Source organism: Talpa occidentalis, unplaced genomic scaffold (genome assembly GCF_014898055.3).
Source record: "Talpa occidentalis isolate TD23 unplaced genomic scaffold, MPIMG_talOcc4v2.1 talOcc4.10, whole genome shotgun sequence".
Taxonomy (NCBI): domain Eukaryota; kingdom Metazoa; phylum Chordata; class Mammalia; order Eulipotyphla; family Talpidae; genus Talpa; species Talpa occidentalis.
The window spans coordinates 9567775-9595312 of record NW_023600993.1 but is presented as its reverse complement, the minus strand read 5'-3'; the positions used below and the strand labels follow the sequence as shown (position 1 = coordinate 9595312).

General features: G+C 49.6%; 1 protein-coding gene across 5 annotated transcripts in view; it reads right to left on the bottom strand.

The window, feature by feature from the left end:
- MGLL (monoglyceride lipase) overlaps window positions 1–27538 on the bottom strand; it is a 164639-nt gene that overhangs the window by 35144 nt on the left and 101957 nt on the right. For all 5 annotated transcript variants that reach the window (XM_037524209.2, XM_037524218.2, XM_054687723.1 and 2 more), the window contains one exon: window positions 26277–26383. In XM_037524209.2, the coding sequence (XP_037380106.1) occupies window positions 26277–26383 (107 nt within the window). The remainder of the gene's footprint in view (window positions 1–26276; window positions 26384–27538) is intronic.

The following is a 27538-nucleotide window of genomic DNA, read 5'->3' as shown; positions in this document are numbered from 1 at the left end:
TCTATTTGCCTGCATTTAAAATAATGCACCAGCTTCTTTCTGATTATAGAAGTAACACATGTTTAAGGTGGGTATCTGGAAAAAAACAGAAAAGCATCACAGCCACCAGTGAGCAGGGTAGGGAGGACTCTGGAATCCCCTTCCTCGGATCAAATCTGGCTGCAGCGTGGAGAGAGGCCTAATGCAGGGTATGCATCTTCTTCTGGTGTCTGTCTGCAGAGCAGGAAGAATAAGAGCCCATTTCTCCATAGATTGCTGGTAAGATTATCTGAAATAATCGGTGTAAAGTGCTTAGAAGAGGGCTGGACACACAGGAAGTAGTGCGTAAAATGAGTTGTGAAAATAAAAAATGAATGCATGAATGCAACAGACCACCTCTGCTCACGCCAACCAGAACAAGCACTAGCGCAGCCTGGACTTATTTCAATGACTTGCCAACAAGCATTGTAAGAACCTAGGAAAACCTCTAAGAGACAAGGTTGAGAGAAACAACTCAAATTGTGTATTGACACCTTTTTAGCTCATCAGGTACATTTTCAACTACTCACAAACTCACACTGTCTGTTTCCTGTGGCCCCAGGAAGCCGTCTGGCCGGCCTGCGGTTCTGGACTATACTGGTGGGGCCAGAGCAGGCTGGTATGGCCTCAGGGCCTGCCTGACTAGCCCAGATAAGACAAAGCTGACTGACAGGTCTATGTTAACTCTGCCTTTATCAGTCCATGCTAGGACATCCAGGAAGCTGGTGACTTGCAAAGGGACTGAACATTTGGGTAGAGACGGCCACAGAGGTGCCTTCCAGCATGGACAGTCAGGGAGTGTGATTTGGCTCCTTGCTCAGTGCACACTGTTATCTCCTGGTCCCCAGGGGCATATGTCAGAGTGTGGGGTGGGGGAGAAGGTCAGTCCTCCAATTAGACAAGGTCTTTCTCTACTATGTGTCAGGTCTTGGTTAGGGTTCCCGGGGGCTCAGAGTTGATTTTTAACTTAATATAAAGAGATGAATAGTTCCCTCACATCGTTATATAATTTGTACTTGTGTTTTATGCTGACTGCATGATATCCCATCGGGGGATAAAATCAAGACTCAATCACTTCTTATTGTGGGGCACTGAGACCACCTTCAGTCTTTTGCTATTATAAATAACGCTGAGCTGAACACCTTTTTACAGGTGTTGATAGAATTGTTGCAGCTGTACCTCCATGAAAGGGAGAGGTACCTTATAGCACATTGAACGGGTGCTGTTTTCCCTGCCCCCACTCACATGCAGCTGCCTCAGACCATAATTCCCAGCATGCTGTGCATGAATAGGGGTCAGCTGGGGAGGAGGGAGAGGATATATAGCAGAGGTGGAACAAAGGAGGGCAGGAGACACTGGAGAGATACTGGAGGAGAGACTTGGAGGAGAGACACATGGAGAAGCTACTCTGGAGACTTTAGTGACTGGGCAGAGAGAACAGCAGCTGGCAGCCTGACCTCATGGTGGATTATATGGTACATTTGGAATTCTGTCCCAGCTTTCTGGGACAAGCCTAACCCCTTTCCTGTCATTCCCTGCCAGAAGGTACCTTAGACTTGTGGCAAGCTTTTGGGACTCAGCTGCCCCACTTTGGGCAGAGCCTGTTTGGCTGGGCATCTGCTCACAAGGGATGGGTTAATTTTCGGAGTCTGCCATTACTTGAAATCTCCCTTCCCCTCCCGTCCCCTCTCCTTCTTTTGCCTTTTCTCTTCTCTCTTCTCCCTTCTCTCTTTCTCTCTCTCTCTCAAAACCAACAAAAGATCTTTCACACTTAGAGTCTGCTTTCTTTCCCTCTGTGTGCATGGATGGCTTGAACCCACTTTTATAGTATGCACCCCTTAACAGCTGTGGGTCTCTGGGTATCCCCCAGGCACATGCTGAGAGAAATATTAGCATAAGCTTGCTAAAATGGGGCTTCTAGATCAAAAGATAGAGATATTTTTATGAGTTTTCATTCATTGAATGAAAAATGCTTTCCGATTTGACAACTTTCCCATTGTCCCAGGCAAAGTATGGAAATTTGAGCTTCTTCATGTCCTTATCAGCTCTGGGAGTTGTGTTCATTATACCGGAGATGGTAAAAGCCACCTTCTCTCCTTTATGGTACTTGGTTTCCAGGTAAATCTCTACAGAAAACTATTATTTTGGTTTGAAGAACATGTAGCTCAAGTGATATGTTTTTCTCTCCTTTTAAAAAGGGAATCCATTACTTTATCTTTGGTGGGGACAGAGCCACAGAATATAGCTGTAACCCACAAAATAATTCAGACTTTGGGGTGACCTGTTTGGAAGTCCCTATTATAGCAGATTCTGGATAACTGAGCCATATCAAATGCACCCAAAGTGAAGGAACAGAAACCCCGCTTAGGACTGCTTACACATCACGCCATGGGCGTATACATCACAGCCTCACAGTTCTAGCAGGTCTCCCCATGATCTGTATCTTCCAATTCCAGTCTTTAATCTCAATACTTGATGAGAGTGAGATGCCAGCCTTCCACCTACCCTCCACCTTGAGGCTGCAAGGTGATTACGCTTCTTAAAATGCAGGTATCACAGTTTCAATTTTCACTTCCTAATGAAGGTCTGATTTGTATTCTATGCCCTTCCAGTAGCAGAAGCCCTATTAGCCACGGTCATAATTCTACCTGCTGCCTCCAAAAAACGTATGTTGATGCGTGGAGAGTTCGGGAGCAAAGGGGAACCTAAATCAGTCTCATAGGTTGAAGGGACGACAGCAGAGATTTGATCCGGGTTAGACAAATTCGCGCTCCTATGAGCAGGCGCCCTCCCCTCACAGGGCAAGGAAGAGCGATCATCAGAGAGGTTCTGCCTTGCTCTCTGTTTTCAAAAAAATAAAAAATAAAAAACCTGCATATGGCAAAAAAGTCCAAGATCACAGCTTGTTGGCCTGGAAAACAGTTTGTTTCCCTCAACAAAAGCCATTTCCTCCTCTTCTGTTTGCTTATGGTCCAGGTTTCCATTCATGGACCTTGGAACAACATTATTTTACTCCTCCCAACTTACCAAGGCACCGAGTTACCATCAACTGAGGAAACTTTGCGGTTCTCTGCAATATCCAAGCACAAGCTTGGTTTTACAAAGGACATAAAGACAGAAATTAATTTCTTTACTAATTGACAACAGCTTGAAAAAGGTATAAAGATGCCAGAATTCAGCATATGGGCTATGGAAACACATTTCGGCTCAGATATTTTTTTTTTTTTTGAGCTGTTACAACATGCTTTATAATGTAACCAGCTAAAAGGCTGTTAACGGTGCGGCGTTTTAGAAATAATGCATTCTCAGGATTTCATATTTAGAGGGCTTATTTGAAAACATCCTACTCTCCACTGTATAAATAAGAGGAAACAGCATGACAAAAAGTGTCATAACTACGGTTCTTGGCATCTAGCAGGATGATCTTCCTTTTGTATCACACTGTAAGGATGACAATTAGGGTTGCAGAAAACTGAGGGAGGCTGGTTTCCACTGTGGGATGGGTGGTCACGTCCTCTGAGGCACGCCCATGGCCAGTCTCCAGTGTTTTTCTGTCTCGTGAACTGGTGGGGCTTTGGGTTGGGTTTGCAGAATCATCCAGCAATGTCAGACCTTTCACCTAGATCTTTTTGGTGAAAGTTGAATCTACAGAAAATGCCTCCGGCTTATAAACAGGCAACAGCTGTGGGGTGGGGAGAGGCGTTCACTACCAGAAACTTCCAGGATGTGATGAGATCAAGCAGTAAAAAGTCTGTAACAAAATAACAGGATGCTCTTCAAATTCCAAGTACTGCTTGAGACAAATTACAGAACTTCACAAAATCAGCAATCCCAAGGGTCTGAAATTTCAGAAAAATCTACAATATTTTTAAAAAGACTTCATTATTTAGAATAAAATGAAGGGGAAAATATCAAAGGGGTAGGCAACAATTTGCCAAATTCCTGTCTTGACCCAGATTTTACAGAATGCTTCATGTGTAAACTTGAAAAGCTTTTTTTGTGTCCTTAAGGTCATCTTTATTTTTGTTAGAAAGCAGATTAAAGAGACTATGTTTTGACTAATATATTTGCCTCCACACCATAAACCCACTGATGGTCAGAGTTTCTGGAAGACAGAGAGAACACAGGTTTGGACATCAGATCGGGTACGGATGCTGCTGCTACTTTTTAGCTGTGTGAGCTTGGGCAAACTACTTCACCACTCTGATTCTTGGTGTTCCTGTTCATCTGTGACTACTGCAATTACCTTGCAGGCTGCTGAAAAGGTTAACTGAGAAAGCAGGTGGAAACAGCTCACACAGTGATGCCCAGCAAGATCAGTCTTCCTTCTCCCACCTTTTTCTATTTCGTTCTTGCAGGCAGTGGCTCCAGCAAAGAGAAAGTCTGCTTCAGGACACTTCAGTTTTCACAGCACAGCTTTTCCACACTCAGGTCAAAAAAGGCTTTAGAGTGGCTATGCCCAGAGCTTCAGTGGCAGCTGTCATAGAACTTGCCCTGTGAGCAGGAGCAGACCAGCCATGGAGGATGAAAGAAGGTTGAATTTCCCTCCAACTTTTCCTAAGACTGGCTGTGAAATTTTCTGGTTTTATGACTGAGGTTATATGACCAAATTGTTTTCAATTGCACACAGAAAAAAAAATGAACTTATCTAAAACTATTCTCTTAGACTTGGTTTTGCAGACATAGCAGAGCCTGGAAGCTTATCAGCAAATGACCCAGCCTGAGCAAGCAGAAGTGACTAACCTTGAGTTGAATCCCTGGCCAGTTGGAATTGGGAGACAAATATAGAGGAGGGGGCGGGTACCCACAGGTGAGGGAATCACCAACAGAAATTCAAAATTCTAGTGATCTGAAGACATGTCTCTTCATGCATGAGGACTGAATGGGAGAGTGCACAAGCAGAAGCCCCTCCTTTCTGCATCTATGAACCTACCTATAACTAACCATTGAATTTAAGCTACATTTCTTTGCCCTTACTCCATTCCTTAGTTAATAAAATTTAGTTTCATTGTTTGCAATTCTGGTCTCGAAAATCTATATAACCTCATTCCCTTTTTAATCAGGGAGGCATATTTGAGTTTACCTCCTGCCCCCTGGCCAACTGTTTTGCAATAAAGTGTCTTTCTTTTCTCAAAATCGGGTGACATGGTGACACACGAAACAGTGACCTCAAAGCAGGTACTGACTATCTCTGGGGAACTGGATTAAGGTTAGTTGAATTAAAAAAATTTTTTGTATTTTCCAAAATTTCTACAATGAGCTGGTATTTTGGCATGGGGAGTGAAATAAAGATTTTTAAAAATCACAGTTGTATGTAAGTACAGATACATAAGGAGGAAAATAAAATCACCCAGCTCTGCAATCAGCCACAATCACATCTGCTCTTGAGAAACGGCTGTAATTGGAGTTAGTGCACGCAGGTTATTACACTGATGTGCCAAGGTATTGAGGATATGAAAATGAATGAGCTGAGTGTGTCGGGGGAGGGGGCCAGGAAATAATGGCAATCAACCTGAAGAGCCTTTTAGAGCAATGACGCTTCTGCTGGCCTGGATCAGAGCCATCAAGACAATTCCCTAACCACTGAGACATCCTGGGGTAGAAAAAACAATGATCAGAAATAGCTCCCAGAGACACGTTTCTTTAGGGCCTTCCATCTTTGCCTCCTCTGAAACAATCTGCACGTTTATCTTGGCCACTTGGTAGGTGGCTGCAAAAGGGACAGCAATTCTTCCCCTCCTTGCAATGTACCCCTGAATTTCCTCCCAGCGAGGCTTGAATTTGAGATCCAGATTTGCTTTATCTAAGCAGTGCAGTGAAGGTGATTTCTGGCTCGGTCTGAGTTAAGGCTAAAAGGTCTTATAGCTTCTGGAAGCCCTCTAACCTGCCAATGGCACAGACAAACTCTGGTTACCTCCTTGGCCTCTATCACCCCAGTCAACAGCCAGAGGGTCCCTCAGAGCAGAGCTGCCCTGCGGAGCAAACAGACTACAGACTGTTCAAGAGCCCAGCGGAGGCCAGACTAACCACTTCTTCACAGGGTGGTGAGCTACATAAATGACCAGTGTCTAAAGTCACCAAGTTTTGGGTGGTTTGTTACACAGCAACAGCTGACTGATTAACTGAACACTGTCACAAATGTCTTGGGTTAGAAAATGTTGGCTTAATTCCAACCAGCCCTCAGAGAACTTTGTTTTGGACGTTTGAGGCTCTGGCTGAGAGACTCCTTCTCCTGGGATAGACATCTGGGATTTCTCAGATCGCACATTCAGAAGTCAACATTGTGGCAGGTGAAGAACCATACATGATAGCATGGTCAGTAAGATGGCATCTCCAGGTTTCTTAATTGTTATTTTAAATTACAAAATGCATGCACATGCACACGGTCTCATTATTCCCTTTGATTTGCCCATCCTTTTCCCTGGGTGTGCATTATCCTACACATTCCTAGGTCCGCACTGCCATATAACTTGGGGCTGTTGCCTTGTTTTTCTTTCCACAAATGGGGGACTATTCAGTTCTCTATTTATTTCCCTAAATGATGCATCGTGGAGACCTTCCCATGGCCGGAATCAGTGCTCTCCCCTTTGAAAGTGTGGCAAGTACAGAAATGCCCCACCTTAAGCATTCTGCGGGTGGGCATGTGGGTTTCCAACCACTCACCGGCACAAGGGAGGTCTCTCTGTGCATTAAGAGAAATGTGGACTCCTGGTAAGAGAGCACTGGAAAGGGAAGACTGTGCAGATGCAGACTTTCTAAAACACACAGACCAATAAACTGACTTTCCTGCAAACCCGGCGGAACTGCCCCTGCCCTGCAAGCTGTGGTTTCTGTCACTTCCCTCCTTTCTCAGGCTCACCCCTCCCCTCTCCTCCCGAAGTCTTCAGGTTCAGCGTTTTATCTTTACCACCTTAATCTAGAAAGCTCTTGCACTGAAGTTGCTCCATTATTCTAAGGGGGGGTATCATTCTGTGTTTAATTGCTCTTGTCATGCCCTTGATTTATTCTAAGTCAACGGTCTTGCCTAGAAAAAGAGGCATTTCCCACTGTTGCATTATAAACACCAGATTCTTCTGGGAGAAAGACTAGAAAAGGAATCATTACCAAAATGGGAGCTGCAATAAGAAACCCAAAGAGAAACCCTGTGTTTGGTGGAGGCTGTCCCACAACAGCTCCTGCTGCCTGTTCCGGACAGGTGAGACATGCGGGGGGTGGAAGGTGAATTCCACGATGTTGATGATACCACGCCCATCCCCCTGGGGAGTCACGAAGATCGTTCATGCTCTCCCAGAGCCTGGTGACATTCTCAGGGATAAGGCGTGGCTTGCACACAAAACGGCCCTCGACCATGGCTTCTGCAGCCTGACAAGGCTCTTTCTTTCCCAGTGATGTTGCTTTGCTGCTCCCAGCATTTGCTGAGAAAAGAACGTGGGTCAGTGTCACGTTCCTGGGCTGAGTTAGTTTGGGCTCTGCCATTAGGTAGCCCTGTGCAAATTCTGCAACCTCTTTGACATTCACTTTCCTCACTGAAAATGGTGACAATAATGAGGGCAGCATAGAGTTCACAGAAAGGAACGTTCCTTCTGCAAATATGAGGAGACTCAGAAACAGCCTGATGACTTAATTGAGGCCACAGGGCTACAAGATGACAAATGAAGCTGGTCCATGATGACAAGCAGGGCTCACACCCCAGCAAGGTCACCTACACCCTTTTCTTGGTGATGGGCTGCATTTCCCCCCTGCCTTGAGCTTGGTGTGCTCAGGTGCACTGGCCTGGACCAGCCTGGACTGGCCAGTACTGGCAGGACTCCTGTCTTTCCTCCACACCATAGCCTCTGGGGATCTGGGCTCCAGTGCTTCTCAGTTGTTTCCTGTTTCCCTAGCTCCTCCCTTCCCCAACATGTGGTCCTGTTTTGGTGACTTCTGGCTCATTGAGTCGGGAGGGGGTGGGGGTGCAGGGGAGGGCAAAAGGCACTGGAGGGAGGTCACACTCTCCCGCCCACCTATGTGCTGGTTTCATTCTGCCTCTCGCAACCTCCTTCCCCTGCAAGTGCTTCCCTCTGCCAACTTGGCCCCAGCCTCAGGAGGCCCGCATGCTGACCTCTGATCCCCATGACCCTGCGGGGTTGGCTGCCCACGCCCTACCAAGTTCATCCTGAACTCCTCAGATCCCCTGAAAGGAGGAGGTGCCTAGATGAAGTGAGAAAATCACTCCCTTTTTGGGAATCTCCTGCTGTCACCCTCACAACCATAAAAGGCAAAATAAGAAAGAAAAAAAATACATAAAAAGCTCTATACCGATATGTTCCAAAATTGCAAAACATTACTTCACTTCTGCTCCAATTTCCTCAACTATAAGATGAGAATTCTGAAGTCTCCTCCTGAGGGCTGTGGGGAGACATGGAAACTTGGTACATCTACCCAGCGCCTCAAACTCTTTACACACATTGACCAAGTAATTCCCACGGCAGCCCATGCCCAAGGAAGGCAGTGGTGCTGAGCTCTATGTTCCCATGGAGGAATCAGGCTGTGACCAGCAAGCCAGAATCTGCTGTTGGTGGGCTTGACTCCCACCACCTTATCTTGTTTGTTGCAGTAGGGGCCTAGCAGCAGCATCCTCCAGGCAGGGGTGGGCTGGGGAGAGGACCCCTGACCGGAGGTGGGAGCATGCCTGCGCCAGCTGAGGGTGAGTGCAGGCTGGCTGGCCTGGGAGGCGAGGGAAGGCACATGCTTTGTCACCAGCCTCTCCCCATCTCTCAGCCTCCCCCCCTGAAGTTCCCAGTCACCTCCCACCCACTCCCTCCCACTCAGCAGCTGAGAGAACTAACCTCGGGGAGAGGGGAACGTCAACACAAGAGGGGTTTAGGGTCGGCCTCCTGCGAGATGTATTTTTAAATGTGTGCTCGTATGCACATATCCCAGGCCCCATATCTGGTGGCATCCCCTGGCTCTCTGGGCATTCTGCGCGAAAAGCTCGCCTTGTGCCCCACCCAGCGGGGGGACTGCAGAGGAGAAACATTGGACAAGCCAGCGTCTCACCCTTGTTTTTGTGTGAGTGGGCAAAGGCTTGCAGGTTGGAGTCGCAAGTGACGTCTGCCGTGACGTCTCGGGGTGCGGTGGGGGGCAGGGCTATCGAAGGGGCCCCTCAGACACAGGTGCTGCCCTGTCAGCCGACACAGCCCCATCCTCACGGGATGCCCCACACATTGGTCAATCGCAGAAGGAAAAGCAGAAGATAAAACCCTAATCCAAACAATTTCACTTCTCATTAGCCATCGCGACCTGGAAGCAGGAGGGGAAGCGGGGGTGTCAACCCAGAACGAAAACGGCAATGACATTCCCCATACCCCGTTCTTTGTGAAAGGGGGAAGGGGATGATTTTTAAAAATGAAAAAGCTCTCAACATCTGCTTGCGGCTGGCTTGCCTCTCCCACTCCGCCTGCTGTCCTGTGTCTCCGCCCGCCCCGCGCCCCCTCCACGGGTGCTCTCTCACGCGCGGGAGCGACGCGCAACGCCAGGGTGATGTCAAAGGGTATTTTCATGACAAGTGGGAAGAGGAGACAAGGGGCCTGGCACGCGCTGGCGGGAGGCGCGAGGGTGCGGCGCCTGGTCGGGAGGGCAGCCCACGAGCAGCAGCGCAGCAGGACACGTGGACTTGGACAGACGGGAGTCACTGCTGCCCCGAACCCGGAAGACCCCAGCAGAAGCACCAAATCTTCTGTGGCCCCAAACCTCTTCTGTAGGAGTCTGAGTTGCCTAACATTCACTACTTCTGCTTTGTCCCGGCCACGCAGGGTCTGTGTTATTACTTACTTATCTCATCTATTTCTTTATTATATGGCTCCCTTTTCGCCTCATGCCATAAAGATCAGAGATGATTTTTAGAACTACGGTTAACGGAAACCCTTTCACTTCCCATCAACTAAGTGGCAGAGGCTGCTATTTGCCTACCCAATATCCATGCTTTCCCTTCTTTTTAGTAATAAAATCTGTAAGTAAACCAGTAGAGCTGACTTTACTCCGATTGGCAATGTACCCAGCTGAAGCACTCCAACTGCCAGCTTCCCTGCATCAGGCATGACCGCGTGACTAACTTCTAGCCATCAAGATGTAGAAGGAAGTTAATGGAATTCCCAGAAAGCATCATAAAAAGAAGATGGGGGGCCTCCCTGGTGGCGCAGGGGTTAAAGACAGCACCACCAAGCTCTCGCCAGACACGTGAGCATGAGTTCGATGCCCAGCCGGCCAGGGAGCTGACCTACATGACACAGCAGACCTCTCCTGCCTCGCCTGTTGCTCCCCTCAGGAGTGTAGTTCAGTGGATCTGCCTGTTCTGCTCCCCACTCTCTCTGGTGAATCCTCTCACCTCTGCACTTCTGGCTTACACCCCAGTTCTTGTATGCATAAATAAATAAATCTTTTTAAAACAAAAGAAGATAGGCATCATTTCTGATGTCTAAAATATCGATAAGATGGGATGGCTGGGACTCTAGCAGCCGTCTTGGACCAAGAGAGAAACCTGAAGTTGATGCTACAGAGGTGGCAGAGCAGTCAGAATAAAGCTGGCTTCTTGAAAACATACTGGAGCTACCATCCCAGGCTGCATTAAGCATTTTTTCCCCCGGTATTTTGACATCTGGGTGGGTCCTTACTGGTCCTGGGGAAACCACCTCTCCTGCGGCTGGCCAATTTCTGGAGAATAACAAACAACTGGCTTATCTCTAAGAGCTCTCACACTCCAGGCCAATAGGCCCCGCCCTAATCACCCCAGGGCCACGGAGCAGACGAGCCCTACATCCCAGAATCTTCCCAAAGGGTCCACACTAGCCACCCTCACACCTGCTGACCCTGCCTCATTCCTTCCCATGAAAGGCTCTTGTCCACAGTTCCCTCCCTCCCGCTGTCTCCCGAGGTGCTTCTGTGTGGTCCTGCATGGTGAGATATGCCCTCCCCTCTGGGGAGCCGAGTAACAAATTATCTTTTCAATGGCAGGCATCGCCTGGTGGGTTGGCCTCACCAGACCTGAATGATAATAATACCTACATTGTAGAACACAGGCTTGGAATATCTCCAGTCTTCTTTTCAGTGAGACAGAAATACATTTTCTTCTTTTTCAATCCAGTGTTATGATAAATCCCTAGTCCAACAGCCAAATTTAATTTCTAACTAATAAAGAAATCATAAATATCTATCTTAAAAACACAAAGGGATTGCTCATGTATTATTTAAAATCACCTGGGGTTTGACCCTGGTGACCTAGATCTAGGTCAGTAAAGTGATGGACCCTGGGTCTTTTTCTAGGGAGATTTCCTCCATCCATGCTCTTTGCCATGCCATTATGGGTCCTCCCACCAGGTGAGGAACAGAAGTTCCCAAGCTGTGAATGTTGGACTTGGCCGTGTGATTTGTTTTGCTGAGTGGAATACGGGCAGAAGTGATGATGGGCCAGTCTGAGCCTAGACTTTTAAAAGCATCACGTGATTCCACTGTCTTCTGGCACTCCTTATATCACCCTGGAAAGAACATGACTCAGCTAGTCCACTGGCCCCAGGAGGATGAGGCACGTGGAGAGAACAAGACCCAACCTGAAGCTTGAAGCTAAGCCCAGCAAGGCCTCCCTAAGTCAGCTGACCTTCAGATGCATAGGAAGGCAAAGCCGTCTTCTTAACAAGTTTGGGGGTGGGGAGCTTTGTTATACAGTATTAGTGTGGCAATGGCTGACTGATTCAGCCTGGAAGGCAGCAATCTATAAATAATTGTTGATATCTTACTGCTTATTGGACATTATACGAGGCATAACCAGGGCATGAATATGTATCTAACACATCTCACACACACACACTAACACACACGCAATCGGTGGCATGGCTCCTGGCTTCCAGGGTTTTATGTCTGAGCTTCAGAACGCTTCATTTTCAGAGACAACTGGGAGTAGCTTGGTGCCCAGCTGTGGGCTCCAGAGGGAACTGTATCACCATGCCCCAGATGAATTCATTCCACCAGAGAAAGAAACTTCATTGAACTCCCTGAAAGATAAAGCCTCCGAGGAGGCTAGGGGACAACTCAAGAAGCTGTGACAACCATGTGATGGGAGCGGGGAACCTGCTGACTAGAGAGCACACCCTGACCCCAACCAGGGTAGATCTGAAACCAAGCTCGCCTGTCTCAGCTGCTTTCAGTCACGCATCACTGACGCCTTGGGAATGGAAAGCTGATTAGTTGCATTTTTTGATGGAGGAAAGGCATGCTCCTTTGCTCACATTTGCTGAGCACTTACCACCCATGTAGGTGCTTGACATATACCACCCCATCCGCTCTGTATGCTAGTGGCGTGAGTTCTTATTTCTAGTTTACGGCTGAGGAAGCTGAGGCTCACTGGGCGCTGCACTGCTGCTCCTGTCACCTGTTTCATCCCTCCTCTTACTGCACCCTGGCCTCCTGACTGCTCCCCTCAAAAGCCAGGCACTCTCCTACCACAGGACCTGTGCACTGGCTGTTCCCACCCCCCAAACCTGCATGGTTCCTCCTCCCCTTCTTCAGGTCTTCGCTCACCTCAGTGAGGTAGGCCTCAGTGAGGTAGGCCTCTCCGAATGACACACCCCCACTGTTCTGTCCTGCCTCTCCCCTGTTTTATTTTCCTCCATGACACTTATCTCCCAGTCATACACCCTAGTCATGGATTTCTGCATATAGTCTGCAGGGGCAGGGACTCCTGTCTTGTTCACAGCTGTGATTTCCTGTGCACACAACCAGGCCTAGCCCATGGCAGGTGCTCAATAAATTATAGACTGAATGAACAAACCAATGAATGAGGGAGAGAGGGAGACTCAGAAATGTAAAGGAACTTGCAAAAAATCAACAACAAGAAGCTTTCCAAGCAAAGTGAACCCCAGTCTGCCTGACCCCCTTACATAACCCAAGCTGCAGCCCGTTCTCCTGGCACACTCCACTGCTAGCTCAGGAAGGCAGGAGGCCAATCCCTTTTCTTAACATGTCTGTTGCGTGGAGGGAGAGGAATGGGAGAAGTCACAATTTTCTCTCCTGCTCTTTAAAAAGGCCTTTAAAAATCAGATATATTTTATGGGAAAAAAACAGTCGATTTATCATGCCAATGACAAGCTTTTGCTAAAAGAGAAATCTCACTCCTGAAAAAGTGCAGAAATGCACGAGCTGTAAATGGTAAATGTCATCCTTACAGGTGAGAACGATCTAGGGGACCTGACAGCTCCTTCTAAGAGCCCCATCGCCATGCAGGGGCTGACACACGCAGGTCAGGCAGCCCTCCACCTGCTGCTCTGCCACCCCGTGGCTCTCCCTCTCTAGCCTTCTCCTGGCCCCTGTACCCACACAGATGTGTGACAAAGCCCTCGCTGTTGTGCCTTTTCCTGCTTGGAGAGGCTTTAGCTCACAGCAATGACATAACTTTATAGAGACGCTTCCAGTCCAGGGAGCCTGATGACCTGAGATACTTGGTTCATGGGCAGCTGGCAAGGAGGGACCTGGCCCGGACCCCCCCACCACCACCGCTCCCAGCTCAGGCCCCTCACTCCCCCTTTGCTCCACCCAGGGCCCTCGGAATCTATCGCTTTGGCTTTCAGATGAAGTGCCAGGATGATTCCTCTCCTTTTTTAGTAAGAGAAAAAGTTTCCACTGAATAAACCCTCTAAGCAATTTTTTCCGATCTGGTGACATCTGCACAACAGGGAAAGGAATAATTATTATTATGGTGCCTAAATGATCTAGCACTTCTCCATGACTCTGGGGAAGGAGACAGCTGGCCCCTACCCTCTCGCTGACAGTCTTCTGCTGGCAGGCTCTGCCTAGCCGGCTCAGCTTCCTGCATGGAAGAAAGGGGCCTGACGGCATGACAGAGAAGGCTGTCTGATGTGTGCGCAGCTGAGTGCGTGCTGGGTCCTTTGGTTTAAGGTGTCTAGGAGAAGCCTCAGACCCATCATGCAGATGGGAAAACTGAGCTCAGAGAGGTAAACTAAGTAAGTCCCAGGCACAAAGCCAGGAACAGTGGCCAGGCCGAGCTTGAGTCCCTCTACCTCCACCCAGCAGAGTCACATAACAGAACTCCCTGGGCTGAGCTCTGGGTAAAGCTCACAGAGATGCATGCAGCACTAGCTCTGCCAGCAAGGGAGTCAAGGAATTGCGGGGTAAAAGGACCATGTTTCTGCTCCTGGAATCAGCCCAAACAGTCCCTTGGCTGGGTTCCAGAGCCACCTTTGGGAGTCAGAGCATCTCTGAGTAGAGCCTTGGCAGAAGGTGCCTGGTGAAGAGCTGGCACTGCACCCCCGACAGACTGCACGTCATGAGCTATTCCTGGAGCCCCTCTGGTGCTTGTTGATGGTGCAGGAACCCCAGGGCCACTTGCCTGGGGACAGCACTCCAACTCAGGCTGCTCAGAGGCACCACAGTCCAAAGCAGTTTTTCATAACAAGGAGAGTATGGGGGTTCATTTCTGGCTTTGTCCTGATGAAGGTGCCACCTTGGGCAAATTACTCTGGCTCTGAGCTTACTTCCTCAAGGGGCACATGGCCTGTCTTGCCCTGTTGCCACAAGGATTAAACGGGGGTTATCCATGTGAAAAAACTGCTAGGACAGAGGATGGATTTCCCCAGGTGGGGAAGTACTATCTGATCTTCCTTAAACAGGGCGTATCCTCCGGTCCAAATTCACGCACAACTCGTGAGTCTGACCTGGGGCAAACTCAGAGAAACCACTGATTCTATCAAGTGCCTTGCAATTCAGCAGCTACTCCCTGAGCAGCTGGTGGGGACTTTGGGAAACCTCAGTAGGCAGCCGCTGGCAGAGGACTTAGAGCTTAGTGTGGGCCACAGGGGCAGGGAGGCTGACCAGGCTGAGCAGAGACGTCTGGAGTGGGAGGAAGCCCCAGGTCAGACTGCTCCCTGGGCAAACTCATGTCCTCCATGTTTTGTGTCTCATTAGAGCTGCTGTGTTGGGGTTCGGTGTGGGGGTGAATTGTTGGGAAGGAGAGGGTATCTCTCCAAGGGAAAAATCCTCCATCACCAGCTGCCAAACTTCTGTGTGGCGAAAGCAGGAGACATCGAGCGCCAGAGGAAGCTACTTCTGCAGCCACCCCCATGGAACAGACCAGACTGCACGTTGCCTTCAAGCTCCACCCCAAGCCCTTTCCATGCATCCACATATTATAAAAAAAAAAACAAAAACCCACGATGCAGGTTCTGTTGGTCTCATCTTTTGTAGATGAGGAACAGAGTTCCAGAGAAGTCCGTCACTCAGCCTGTCTCAGAGCTCACGGCATGGCCACTGGGGCTGCCTCGGCTGCCTTGGTCCCTGCATTTCCTGCCCAATCACTTACCTGCCGTGGCCCCTGGATGGCTCTCCCGCCGTGGACATGGATTTGCCAGGCCTTCACACTCAGAACTCAGGGTTCTCAAAGCCCAGGCAAGCGCTGAATATGCTCCCCAGGGAGCTTGGCAGTTAGATCCCACTGCACCAGGGCAAGGCTGGGGTCCTCTGGTCACGTTTTAATGTCTCCTGCTATGACTGACGGGGAGAGTTTGCAGAGAGCATGGCCTCACAGAGCTGTGCTTTGGAATGCCGGGCCTGGTCCTACCACTCCTGGCGTGTTTCCTCATCTGTAAAATGAAGACAAGATCCCTCTACCTGCCTTGGAAACCACTTGTGGAAATGAAATGAAGCAAAGGTGATGAAAACCTGCGGGAAGGGTGTCACAAGCATGCAGCCGGCTATTTATCTCTGCCGATGGGTAACATGTACGCTTTAAAATTGCCACCAGAGGCTGATGAAGCACCTCGCCTGCCATAACGAGGATCCTTTCCAGTTGGAGGAGGGCCCGCGGGCTGCTCCCCGCTCTGTGTTCTCCTGGTGTGCCCTGGCAGTTGGCAGCATCGCAGCCATTTATTTTTAGTTCTCGGTGGGCCGGCCATTTCCCGTTCACATGCTGTTTGAGCTACCACTTCAGAAAGGCTCTGGCTCACTAAACAGAGACAGTGCCCCCTTCCCCAGGCGGCCCCACAGCTGCTGGAGGCATCGGAGAGGCCCCCACAGAGCCATGCAGCCTCTCGGGGACAAGCTGAATGCAGCCACAGCTCTACCTGTGTTAAAATTTCTTTAAGTCACTCCACTTTCTGGACCATCTGCAGCCAGAGTTATTTTGAATGCTGATTTACGAAAGGGCAGCGGTGGGAGACACACAAGGACTCAGTCCTGGGAACCTGGAGCCCTGGCCCTGACCTGCCATTTGTTGGTGGGGCCTCAAAGCCTGCACCTCCCCTGGACACCCTAGAATGAGAAGATGAGCCTTTCTTTCAAGTTTCTTGCTGTGGCTGCTTTGTTGGTGACCCATAACTGATGGTTAACTATGGTCATTATTTACCTTGGGTGATGAGTCTGCCTATAAGAACAGGCACCACCTCTGACGTGCTGCTCCAGCCTGGGCCCATGCTAAGTAACTCAGATGGTAACTCAGAGGAGCACAGCAGCATCCCAGCACCCCAGTTAACATCTTCAACTCACAGACAGGACATGGGGGCACCCGGGGTAAGGTCCAGGTCCCTGTCCTATGGCTGGTGAGTGGGGGAGCTGGGATTCAAATCCCAGCGAATGCTCTAGAACCTGCCTCTCACTCTGAACACGTGTCAGGTGGCTCCCCTCCCTTCCCCCTCAGTTTCCCTGTGTGCTGGAAGGGCTTGATCTACCGACCTAAATGTCTTTAGCAAAATAGTGAGTATTTGCAGAAAAACTTGCAAGGTAATTGTTACCTAAGTCGGTGAGGATCATTTAAATTTAGGTGTCTGGGGCCTCCCTGGTGGCGCAGGCAGTAGAGCGCAGTGCTGTGAAGCTGTCTGCAGCCTCTGCAGCGTGGTTCGATCCCGGCCAGCCAGCGAGAATCCCACATGGCACAGCAGACCTCGCCTGTCTCACCCGCTGCTCCCCTCAGCAGCGTATTCCGTCAGTCTGCCTGTTCTGTTCCCTGTTCTGTCTCTGGTGAATCCTCTCACCCTCCCGCACATCTGGCCTGTACCCTGGTTCTTGTAAAAATAAATAAAATCTTTAAAAATAAATAAATAAATAAATAAATAAATAAATAAATTTAGGTGTCTGGTGTGGCAGGAAGGGCCGACCTCATGGAGCCTGCTGTGGGCAGGTGCTGCTGTGCCCTCAGCAGGCTGCTGGGCTTGCGTGCACTGAGCCGGCGCCCAGGAACACACGACAGGTGTGCTCAGAAGAAAAGGCTGCGGGGTGAATATCGTCTGCCGGGCAGATTTTTCAGACATCAGTGAGGGCATCTGCTAGAGCAGGAAGGTGACTCAAGGCCATTCCTGACTCAGCCCAGAATGGGAGCCTCCAGATAATGCCCATGACCTCCAAGCACCCCCAGGAGTATGTCTTCTCCCAAAGGGCTGGTCATGGCCAAAACTCATGGCCTGTCCCCAGGCAGGATGTCTGCTGTCCAAGCACAAGGTCTGCCTGGATCTTTCCTCCTGCTGACTGGGTGCCAACCCCTCCCTGGTTGGTGTTCATTTCTTCCCCTGTCTAGCTCTGCCACACCACCCCTGCCCCCGTGAAGTCTCTTCAATCTTCCCTTCTTCCCTCTTCCTACTCCTATCCCTCCTCTTGCTGCTCTATCCTGAAACTCTCCCAGAGATCAACCCCTCCTGGGGGTGGCTAGGCCGGGGGTGTGGGGGTTGATGACTGTTCTCCTCCAGGAGCTACTAAGCTTATTTGTTTCATAGTCATTATGTCTCACTTCAGTCCCTCAGTGAGTGACCAGAATCTCAGCTGAGCAGAAATACCAGCGGGGAATAAAGAGAAAAAAGAAGACATAGTTCCAATGCTGGAGGAGCCAAGAGTCTCATAGGGGAAGCAAACACAGGAACAGATAACTAAAAATACACAGTGGGAGAAGCAAGCGGTATCCTCAAGTAAGTGAAAGATGTTGCAGAGCTGGAAATGGAAGGGGGGGTGGGGTAAGCTGTCAGGCGGGAAATGTGAGCTGCGGCTGCAAGCTGTCCTCGGCTGGCTCGGGAAAGGGCCAGGCCATCAGGGAGGCTGCAGCCCAGGCATGGGCACGGCCAGGCATCCAGCACCTGCACAGAGCTGTATGTTAGGAGACGGCTGATGCACCCGGGGCCTCTGCAGATACTCTGGGCTATTACTGGCAATACTGAGCTGCTAGAAGACCATGATGAGAATGCAGAAGCTGAATCTTTTGATAGCTACACCTGCTCTGGAGCCCTGGCCCGGGTCATCTGAAGCTCTGGAGCTCAGCAGCACACTTCCTGGGCAACTGGACAGTCACCTCCAAACTCTAGCCACACTGGATCACCACGCCCTTGGGTTTGGCCATTGCAACCTGAGTGTGGCTTCTCGATCACGTGTCTTGGACAGTGAAGGGATCCCATGTGGCTCTTCTAACAAGTGGCCTGCCTTCTGCTTCCCCAAAGCTCAGGCCTCTCACCTTTAAAGGGAGGACACACTTATGACTTGTGGGGCCTGGCCTCTGACAGGGAAAAATAGGAAGAGTCTGGCCCTTGCCTCTGCACCTTTGCTGGGGCTGCTCCCTGGGCCAGGGGGCCCTTTGCCACCCAGCTCTGCTGAGACATCCAGCTCTAGTTCAAGGCTCAGCCATCAATGCCTTCTCCATAGGGACTTACAACATTCTCCCTCTCTCCTATAATTTTCCTGCCTCCTGGACATCTCCAGTGCTCCCCCTGGTTTCTAGGAGCCCCACCCTGATGACCTGCGTGTCTGACTTCTGGGTCTCTGATTCCCTATAGCCCCCACCCCCGCCAGGTGGCAGCTCCAGTCTGCTTGCCCAGGGGACTGAACACCACCCTACTGCCAGCCAGTGGTCCTCTCCCCTCCCTCCAGTATGAGAACCCAGCTCTGACATGGTAAAGGAAGGCCGTGGGGTGAACATGTGGTCACACAGCAGACCCACTGGACTCTCCTAAGCCCAGGGGAGAAGAGCAGACTGGCATCTGCAGAAGAAGCCACCAGGAGGGGCAGCGAAAGCAACTCTGGGTCTGCCGACTCAAAGTAGAGGGAACCCTGGTTACCCATTTGCCTCTGTTCCCTGTTTGCAGAAGGTAATGCCATCATCTAGGTTACAGGTCCGTGAGGGGGACCGAGATGAAGGAGAGGGATGTCCAGGAAGGCCATGGCCCAGTTAGTGCTCAAAATGGTAATGACCTCACTCTGCTTGGATAAGAAGAGGTATAGGTGTGGGGGTGCTCATGGGCTCTCCCCATCTGTAAAAATCACTGTAATGACCTCAAGACTGTCAGGAGGGTCAAACAAGGCAAGGTCTGAAAAGCTTTGGTGGGTAGCAGGGAGAAAGTCAGGGGAACAATAAACATTATTAAATGTGAATAACTCTCCCTGTGAGGTAAGCAATATTGCCTGCTCTTTCATTTCGAAAAGCAGGTAGCATGAAGCTGTGTGTGGTGTCAAACTCAGGAGGTTTTCTAAGCCTTGAAAGTAGTTGCTCCACCGCAGGCAATATGTGTGCTGTGGGTCAGACACTCCAGGGGATGATCTCGTTTAATCCCTGCACGGACCCAACGGGTGCAGATAGAGACTTTGATTTTTCTCTTGCTGTAAATGAGTGAACTGAGATTCAGAGAGGTTAGGAAAATGGCCCAGAATCACCCAGCAAATAGGTGGTTGAACTAACGCAAACTAGGTCTTTCAGATATCTCGTCTGTTTTTGTTCTACTTCCAAATACAACCTAAGTGTACATTATTATCAGGTATATCTTTTCTCAGTTCCTGAACTACAGCAAAGAGCATCCATGGTGCTGAGAAGAACTTCTTTCCCTAGAATTACGCAGGCTTCCTTTTTAACACAGCATCACATGTAAGTGATTTGACTTTTTTTTCCTCCTCCAACAAGTGACTCATGTGAACACTTCAGAAACTGCTTCTGCTGGAGACACAAAGACACAGAAAACCTTAAACATTTCCATCTCGGGTCACATGAATAGTTTTGAGTAAATGAATACTCCCTTGGGGTAAATTCCTTTTGAAAGATAACCAGGTGGCAAATTATTAGGCACTCCAGCCTGGAAACCAGAAAAGATGGCCCTGGATCCACTTTCCAAGCCGCCGGCCCTCACTGGGGACGCAGGTCCAGACGACAGGCATGCCTGTGGCCCTCACAGGGCTACTACGCGCTCTGTCACTTCAGTGAAGCACCTGCTCATTGTTCAACGAGCAGCCAAGGGCCTGACTCACGTGGATAACGCGACACTCTCGGTGGGCCTTCCACAGCAGTCACTTCCCAAATTTCCTTGAAAAGCAAAATCAACAGTGGATAAAAGCTGGACATCAAAGGGAAGCCCCCAGAGGCTGATAAAGAGGCTGTATCTATGCTGGCGAGGCCCTCCAAGTGGGGGCCCATGCTGGGTTGAATTGCTTTGGACTGAGTAAAATAGCAAGTATGAGTAACTGGAGGCAGAAAAGATGGAAACTAATCTGAGGGAACTGAAGAAAGAGTTTCTCTTCTTGACAAGAGTGTCGACGTGTGGTGCGAGGGCAGCATGGTTATTTATTGAGTACCTACTATGTGCCAGCATTTGCCATGTTCATTTAATCCTCACCAGGTAGATACTATACTCAGTTACAGATGAGGAAACAGGCTCAGTGAGGTCAGTGAGTTGCACAAGGTCACAGATGCCATGTCCTGTGAAGATTTTACCAATGATTGCACTCCCTTCTGCCTCTCCCCACTCTCCACTTCTACCAGGCTCCTCCATTCATTCTTGTAAAGTGTGCCTCATCTCCTTTGTTGTACTGGGGTCCCCGGAGGCAGTAACTTGGGTTACTTGGGTCTGTGTCATTTCGCACACCCAGCACACAGTAGGCTTACAGAGTAGCTATTGTATGAAATGCTAAATCTATTCATTGCAAATACTACATTTCCAATTTTAACTTCATTTATGCTGTGGCTTATATACAGTAAATCTGACACGAGAAACACCTGTGGTGACCCCAACCCCCTTTTCTTCTTGGAATGTGCCAAGCTGAATACAAAAATCTGGGGGTGGGGCCCAGCCATTTGAGTTTCCATAAACTTCCCACTGAGGCCTGCCAGGATCTGATAATCCTGTTTTCTCTCATTTTATCCCATAACCAACATGTAACATCATCACCACTGCCTCGGCGGTTATTATTTCATCGACATCATCCTCATCCATAGATAAGCAAGCTGAAGCCTACGGAAGTTTTCATTTTATTTTAGAAAAAGGAAATGAACAAATAAACGCGTGTCAGACATTCCTACCCAAGATGGAAGGCGTGATCTGTTTAGCTGTGGACAAAGTGGGAGGAGGCGGAAGGGAACGCAGACACCCCTGAGGGGACATGCGGGTCCAGCCTAGCCTCCTGCACCTGCGGTGCATTCCCCATCGCCCACCCTCAGAACTGCGCCCTCAAGAACTAGTGAGGCTTCAAGGGGCAACTCACTCCATCATTTTCACTCTCATATTTACTAAGGCAAGAAAAATTAGCACATTTTTTTCAAACATTTCAAACAAAAATGTATCCCTGGAGCTGATGGTAATCTATTTTAGAACGGCTCCAGCAAGGACCTTGCCTCAAACTGTCTCCCTGTGTGGAAAACACACACAAAGCATTTTTTTTTTTTGCAGAATTTCCTGCATCCCCTTCTTGTGATTGAGTAGGCGCCCCCGCCCCTCTCCCCAAGAGAACCACGCTCAACTGCCGCCCACAAAGCTTCCCTCCAAACTTCCTCTTCTCACATACCCCAGCAGAGTCAGAGGGAAAAAAAACAACTCCTTTAGCGCTTTTCCTCAAATATTTGCAGATAATTAATTCACTGTTAATCAGTTGAGAGTGGTTCTTTTAGACTTTGTAAATAAAGAGACAGTGTCTCTGGCCCCAGCTGCTTGTTTTCAATGTGCCTCAGGACAGTCAGGAGGCTGCTTAGGCAGGGCCCCACCTGCCGCCCCCACAATGACCTTTCTCCATCCCAGTGACCCCAGGTGGGACTGGGGAGCCCATCCGCCTCCTCCTGGGTCCCCCGTCTCTGGCTCAGGAAGGCCGAGGGGTTTCCAGTGAGTCACTGTGAGCAGCTGGTGACCGAGGACCGCGTGAACACCAGCCCAGTTGCCACCAGACTATATTTAGCACATCTCAGAAAATCCCTCCTCTGGTGCTTCCACCTGTTCGCACATCCCAGCAGCCCTTCCACTGCTGTCGGCCCGCGCCTCTTCCTCTCTGGGCACGGCCCCGGGACCCAGGCAGCTAACCTGGCTTCCAAAAAGCCAGCTGGCTGCTTCCAACCTTCCTGCTTGCATACTTCCACGAGCTCCCAAAGGGACTCATCACAGGGCCCTGAGCTCCGCAGTCAGGGGCTTTGCCCCTCTGTTCTCACTTCTATCCTTGGGGGTCCAGCTAAATCCTGGAGGGGTGCAGACTTTCACAAAAACAGGACACAGGCATGTGACACCTGGTAACCCTTTTTTGCTGGTATGACCTTTGCCTACTATGGGGGTTCTCAACCTTGTTGCACATTAGAATCATCCCAGTGATTTTCAAAGTCCTGAAAGACTTTTCAAAGTCTTTCTTTCAAAGACCAAAAAAATCTGCAATGCTGTGGGGACAGGACCTCAGCACCAGTATTGTTCAGGACTCCCTAGTGTTTTCAACAGGCAGCCAGGGCAAAAGCCAAGGCTCTCAAGGATTAGTGTCTCTCACTGTCCTTCGCTGGCACACTGCTACTTGCCAAGGGGGCCCAGCCTCCTTGCCAGTCCTGCAGGCCTGGATTCAGCCTGCCTCTGAGGTACCGTGCCCTTTGTGACACTGCTAAGTTTCAGGTCTCACTGCGCCTCTGCTCTGACCTTCACCCACATCCTTTTCAAGCTCTACTCGACAGCTGTCCCCTCTTACCCCTCCTACTCCCCGCCCCCTAGCCACCAGATTCAGGGCTCCATTGGTCACTGCCAGCTCCTGTTCCCACAAATGAGACCCAAAGTGCCCTGCTGATGTGATACTTTCATGCAGATGGTCTACTGTTGGTATTTAAAGCATCTCTGGTCTGACTGATCTTGGATCATAATCTCCTTCATCAGCACACACTGCTGATGCTTCTATTCTCTGTTCTCCTCAGGACAGATGAGAAGTTTGCAGGGGTCGAGGGGAGCTCCCACAGGAGACGATAAGACATAGCCTTCGTCTCTCAGGAGCTGGCTGCTCCACCATAAAAGAAGAGCGAACGCAGAGGAATATAAACACCATCACAAAGCCGTGCACTTAGCTTCTATGGAGAAGACAGATCATACCATTAAGCCCCAGTTCTCACGTGTATGCATTTCTCCTTGGATGACACCTGACCAAGGCTAATGCATAACCAGGAACTTTAATCACTACTCATCAGTGAGGCCAGGATACATCAACCTGTTCTTATGAAAGAACACAGCGGAGGATAAGATGCAGAGGCGACACTGTGAGTTAGCTGTTATCCCAGAAAGGTTGTACAGGAGAAATGGCTGAGAAGTGCTCTCCTAGGTAACGAAGCTGGAGGTGCGGCATGAAAGAGGATGAGACGGCTACTACTACTTCTCTCAAAACAGAGCCCTGTTTTGTTTGGACCGGCACATATGCAGTTAACACCGTCTACTTCTCTCCCTCCCGTGCAGCTGGGGTGGCCATGTGATACAGCCCAACCACCCAGCTTTCTCCCACTAAGTCGCAGCCACTTGCATCTGCAGACAACAAAATCACACACATTCAACTCGGATTGTTCTTCAATAAAGCACCTGCCTTTGGTACTTGAGGAGAGATTCCCAATGAGTCCTTGGGAGAAAGTTGGAAATCAAGGCACTTAACACAGGTGAACATAAACAACTGTTCCAACGTGTATTTAGAATGTCACAGAGGGCTACACCTCGATTTTAGATGCTACTCTGGACACATCAAGAAGTGGGGTGCCTCTCTTCTCCCTTTACCCTAAAAAAAGAAGCCTTTAAAAATTGCTATACAGGGCCTCCCCAGGTGGCACAGGCAGTTGAGCACAGCACTGTGAAGCTGTCCGCAGACTCTGCAGTGCGGGTTCGATTCCCCGCCGGCCAGGGAGATACCCACATGGCGTGGCAGACCTCTCCTGTCTCGCCCACTGCTCCCCTCTGCAGTGTATCTCGTCAATCTGCCTGTTCTGTTCCCTGCTCTGTCTCTGGTGAATCCTCCCACTCTCCCACGCCTCTGGATTGTACCCCAGTTCTTGTATAAATAAATAACTCAATCTTAAAAAAATTGTTATACAAAATTCCATAGTCGGACAAAGTAAATAAGGCACAATGGGTTATTTGCTTCCACAGATTTGGCCACAGGTTTCTGGTGAAAAAGTAACTGATGCCAAGATCCCAAGCAGATTTGAAATTCTGGTTGCAGATGTTTAGCATTAGCATAACTCAGGTTTCCCCTGATACACAAAAGCAGAGGGCACCTGTGAAACCTCGCATAAGTCGAAATAGCAAAACATGGAGAAGCAGTTACCATTCATTCATATGGAAAAGTTTATGAGCGTTTTCAGACCCAGAAAATAGCCTACCAAATCATACCAAATAACACACAAAACCTAAAATAACACTAGCATACAGTAAAAGTGGCAATGAGGTGATAAACACAATCGGTATAAAGCAGTTCCAGGGAAGGAGGCTTATGGGGGTGGGCCTTGCCGCCCTGGGCACCCCTGCCTCTAGGACCCTACTGCCAAACAACATAACTCTGTATTTTCGATTTTCACCTTTTCTCAGAAAGCAAACATCTCCTTCCAATTTCTTTCAGTTAGCGAATACAAGTACTGATGCAGGTCTTTTGAAAAAACAAACCGAGTAGTCTAACATGAAATTTTAAAAAAGGTAGAGGATCTCTGGATAAATTTTTATCTGATGATGTTCCTATATTGTTCAAAGGTTACACTGATGCATAAAAGCAACACATTTGAATGGAGACAAACGCAACAGGATAAAAGCCATTTCCACCTTAGGCCTCAACACAGTGTGAGAAGCACCGAGGTTAATAATGATCAGTCCTCCCTACAGTGAAAACCAGGATACTCCTCAAACATCTCGCAAGCAGCCTCTGGAATATCATTGGGAGTACTTGCAAAGCACTGAAGAGCATTACAACCATAATGAGAAAGAATTTTGTCAACCTTCTCAGTTACGAGGACACTTGCACATATCTAGCTTCAGAGGGCCCTTGATGAGCCAGACCTGCAGTTCTTTATGGGCCAAGCACCCCTGCAGACTGGCCCCACCCGGAGAGATGCCTCCCTCCTGCTACAAGGGCCCCTGGGCCCTGTCACTGCTCCCCCTCCCTCTTTTCAGCAACATCACTTTAACTTTCTACCTTCAAATTAGATGAAATGGAAGCAACGTTTCTGGATCTCGGCCAGGGGGATAGATTCCCACGCTGATGCTGTAGAGAAATCACCACGTTCCATCACAGGGAACTCTTCATCTTAAAGACAGTCAGCAAAGAGAGCTCTAAATTGGGAGTCTTCCCAAGCATGGGAAATGTCACCAAGATGATGCAGCAGCTACAAACTGACGTCGGTGATGAATATTGCATTTTCGTGGTAATTGTGCTTTTTGTGTCTTGACAAAGCATGAGGGGATATGTGTATATGTGAGGGCGCGTGTGCCTCTGTGTGCTTGTGTGTATGTCGGAGTGTGCATTTGGGGTTTCCTTGTGGCCAGTATGGCAGGTTGAGACCTTTGCCAGTCTCCTGGTTTGAAATGCTTTGTAACACCCCTCCCCCCTCCATGGTTAACTGGGGCTCAAGCTGCACTTGCACTGCACTGCACTGCACTGCCCCACATCCCTGTGAAGCCCCCTGGGAGGAACCAGGGCCCACGTTGTCTAGAAAGCACTTTAACAATGTGAGCGAGGATTGCCTGGCCTGGGGCAAGTTCTTCCCTAAGCTTAGTCTGGCTCTGGTTTCTTCTGATCAGGCTACATTCAACCCCACACTCAAGAGAAACTGCTGGTCACACATATTTTTTGTTGGCAAAACAAAACATTTTTAAAAGAAATACCCCGTGGGTAATATCTTTTCCCCATTTTACTGCAGGAATCAGAAGAGAACAATGGAGGAAAAAGGATGCAGGGGGTAAAAGGGACCAGAAAGAGGGAAGCCAAATCGTGGGCACCGGCCAGCCCCTCACCCCCCACCCCCGCGGGCTTGGCTGGCCCCAGCGGCCCTGGGGGGTACTTACCGTGGTCGTGGGCGAACACCAGCATCTCCAGCCCCACCAGCATCTGGGCCACCTCATCGTAGCGGCCACAGTGCTCTCCGGCTCCATGGGACACAAAGACGAGGGCCCTGCAGGGACAAGAGGGGAGCCTGGTTAGGTAGGCAGGGGCCCAAGGGAGCTGCAGCTTGAACATTTTGGCTTTGGTGGCATCACAACGCGTCAGGGACTAAGTCTCAGGCTACATGTGTTAGCAAAGTGGAAGGGGTATGCTGTTAAAATGCTGGACTTCGGGGTCACACAGAATGGAGCCTGAATCTTGGGCAAAGTAGACATTCCAAGAAACTTCAATTCTTCATTTGGAAAACCCAAACAATAACAGTTACACCATGGGAGGAGGGGCTGTGAGGGTCCCGGAGGAAGGAGGATACATGGCAGCTCCTTCATGGCCGCTCAGGCCGAAGCCAATCAGAGTCCACTGACTGGCTCAGGGGCAGGCAGGTGACTCGCTTCCGGCCGCAGCAGACAGGAGAAGCACCTTCCTGTTCCCCGGCCTGGAGCCATGGAGGCTGGAAGACTTGGGTGGCCCCCGCAGTCTGGCCAAAGCCAAGGACGGGTCACCCACAGGAGAGCGCCGTGAAGGAAGGATACCAAGCCCGAGTGGTATTGTTTGAGCCCTGACCCCCCTAACACTGGCTGTGTTGTTGGGGTCACCGTGTCTTCTGTCACTTGCAGTTGGAGGGACCCTAACTGACACACAGCTCTTCTCACTTTTAGTGCGGAGTAATTTACTTCACACCCTTTCCCGCACAGGCTTCTGGAGTTTTTATCACACAGGCCTTTATTGTCTTCCCCATCTCTCCATCAGGCATGTTCCTCCCCTCCCTTCAAAAGCCAGCCTCGAGCTTCCATTCCAAGTTTACAGTCCCGGAAGGAGTCTCTTGTCTGGGTACAGGTACCCCGTTACTGCAGGGAGGCAGCTGCTTTCCACCTGACGCCTCTGGTCAGAATGCGTGGGAGGGATGCAGACTTCTTGCTCTTTCTTTATGGCTAGCAGTTTTGAGCTCATGGACGACCCTCTGCAGATACTATTTGGATGGATGGATGGATGGATGGATGGATGGATGGATGGATGGATGGATGGATGGATGGATGACGAAGGTGGTGAGGTTTTAAAACAAACAGCTATATCTGCACCTAAGATCCATGCAGGAAAAGCCTCAGGGGCTGGAAGCAGAATTCCTTCCGGTGCCCAGGCACCCCTGGAAACCCTCGGTGAGCCATGG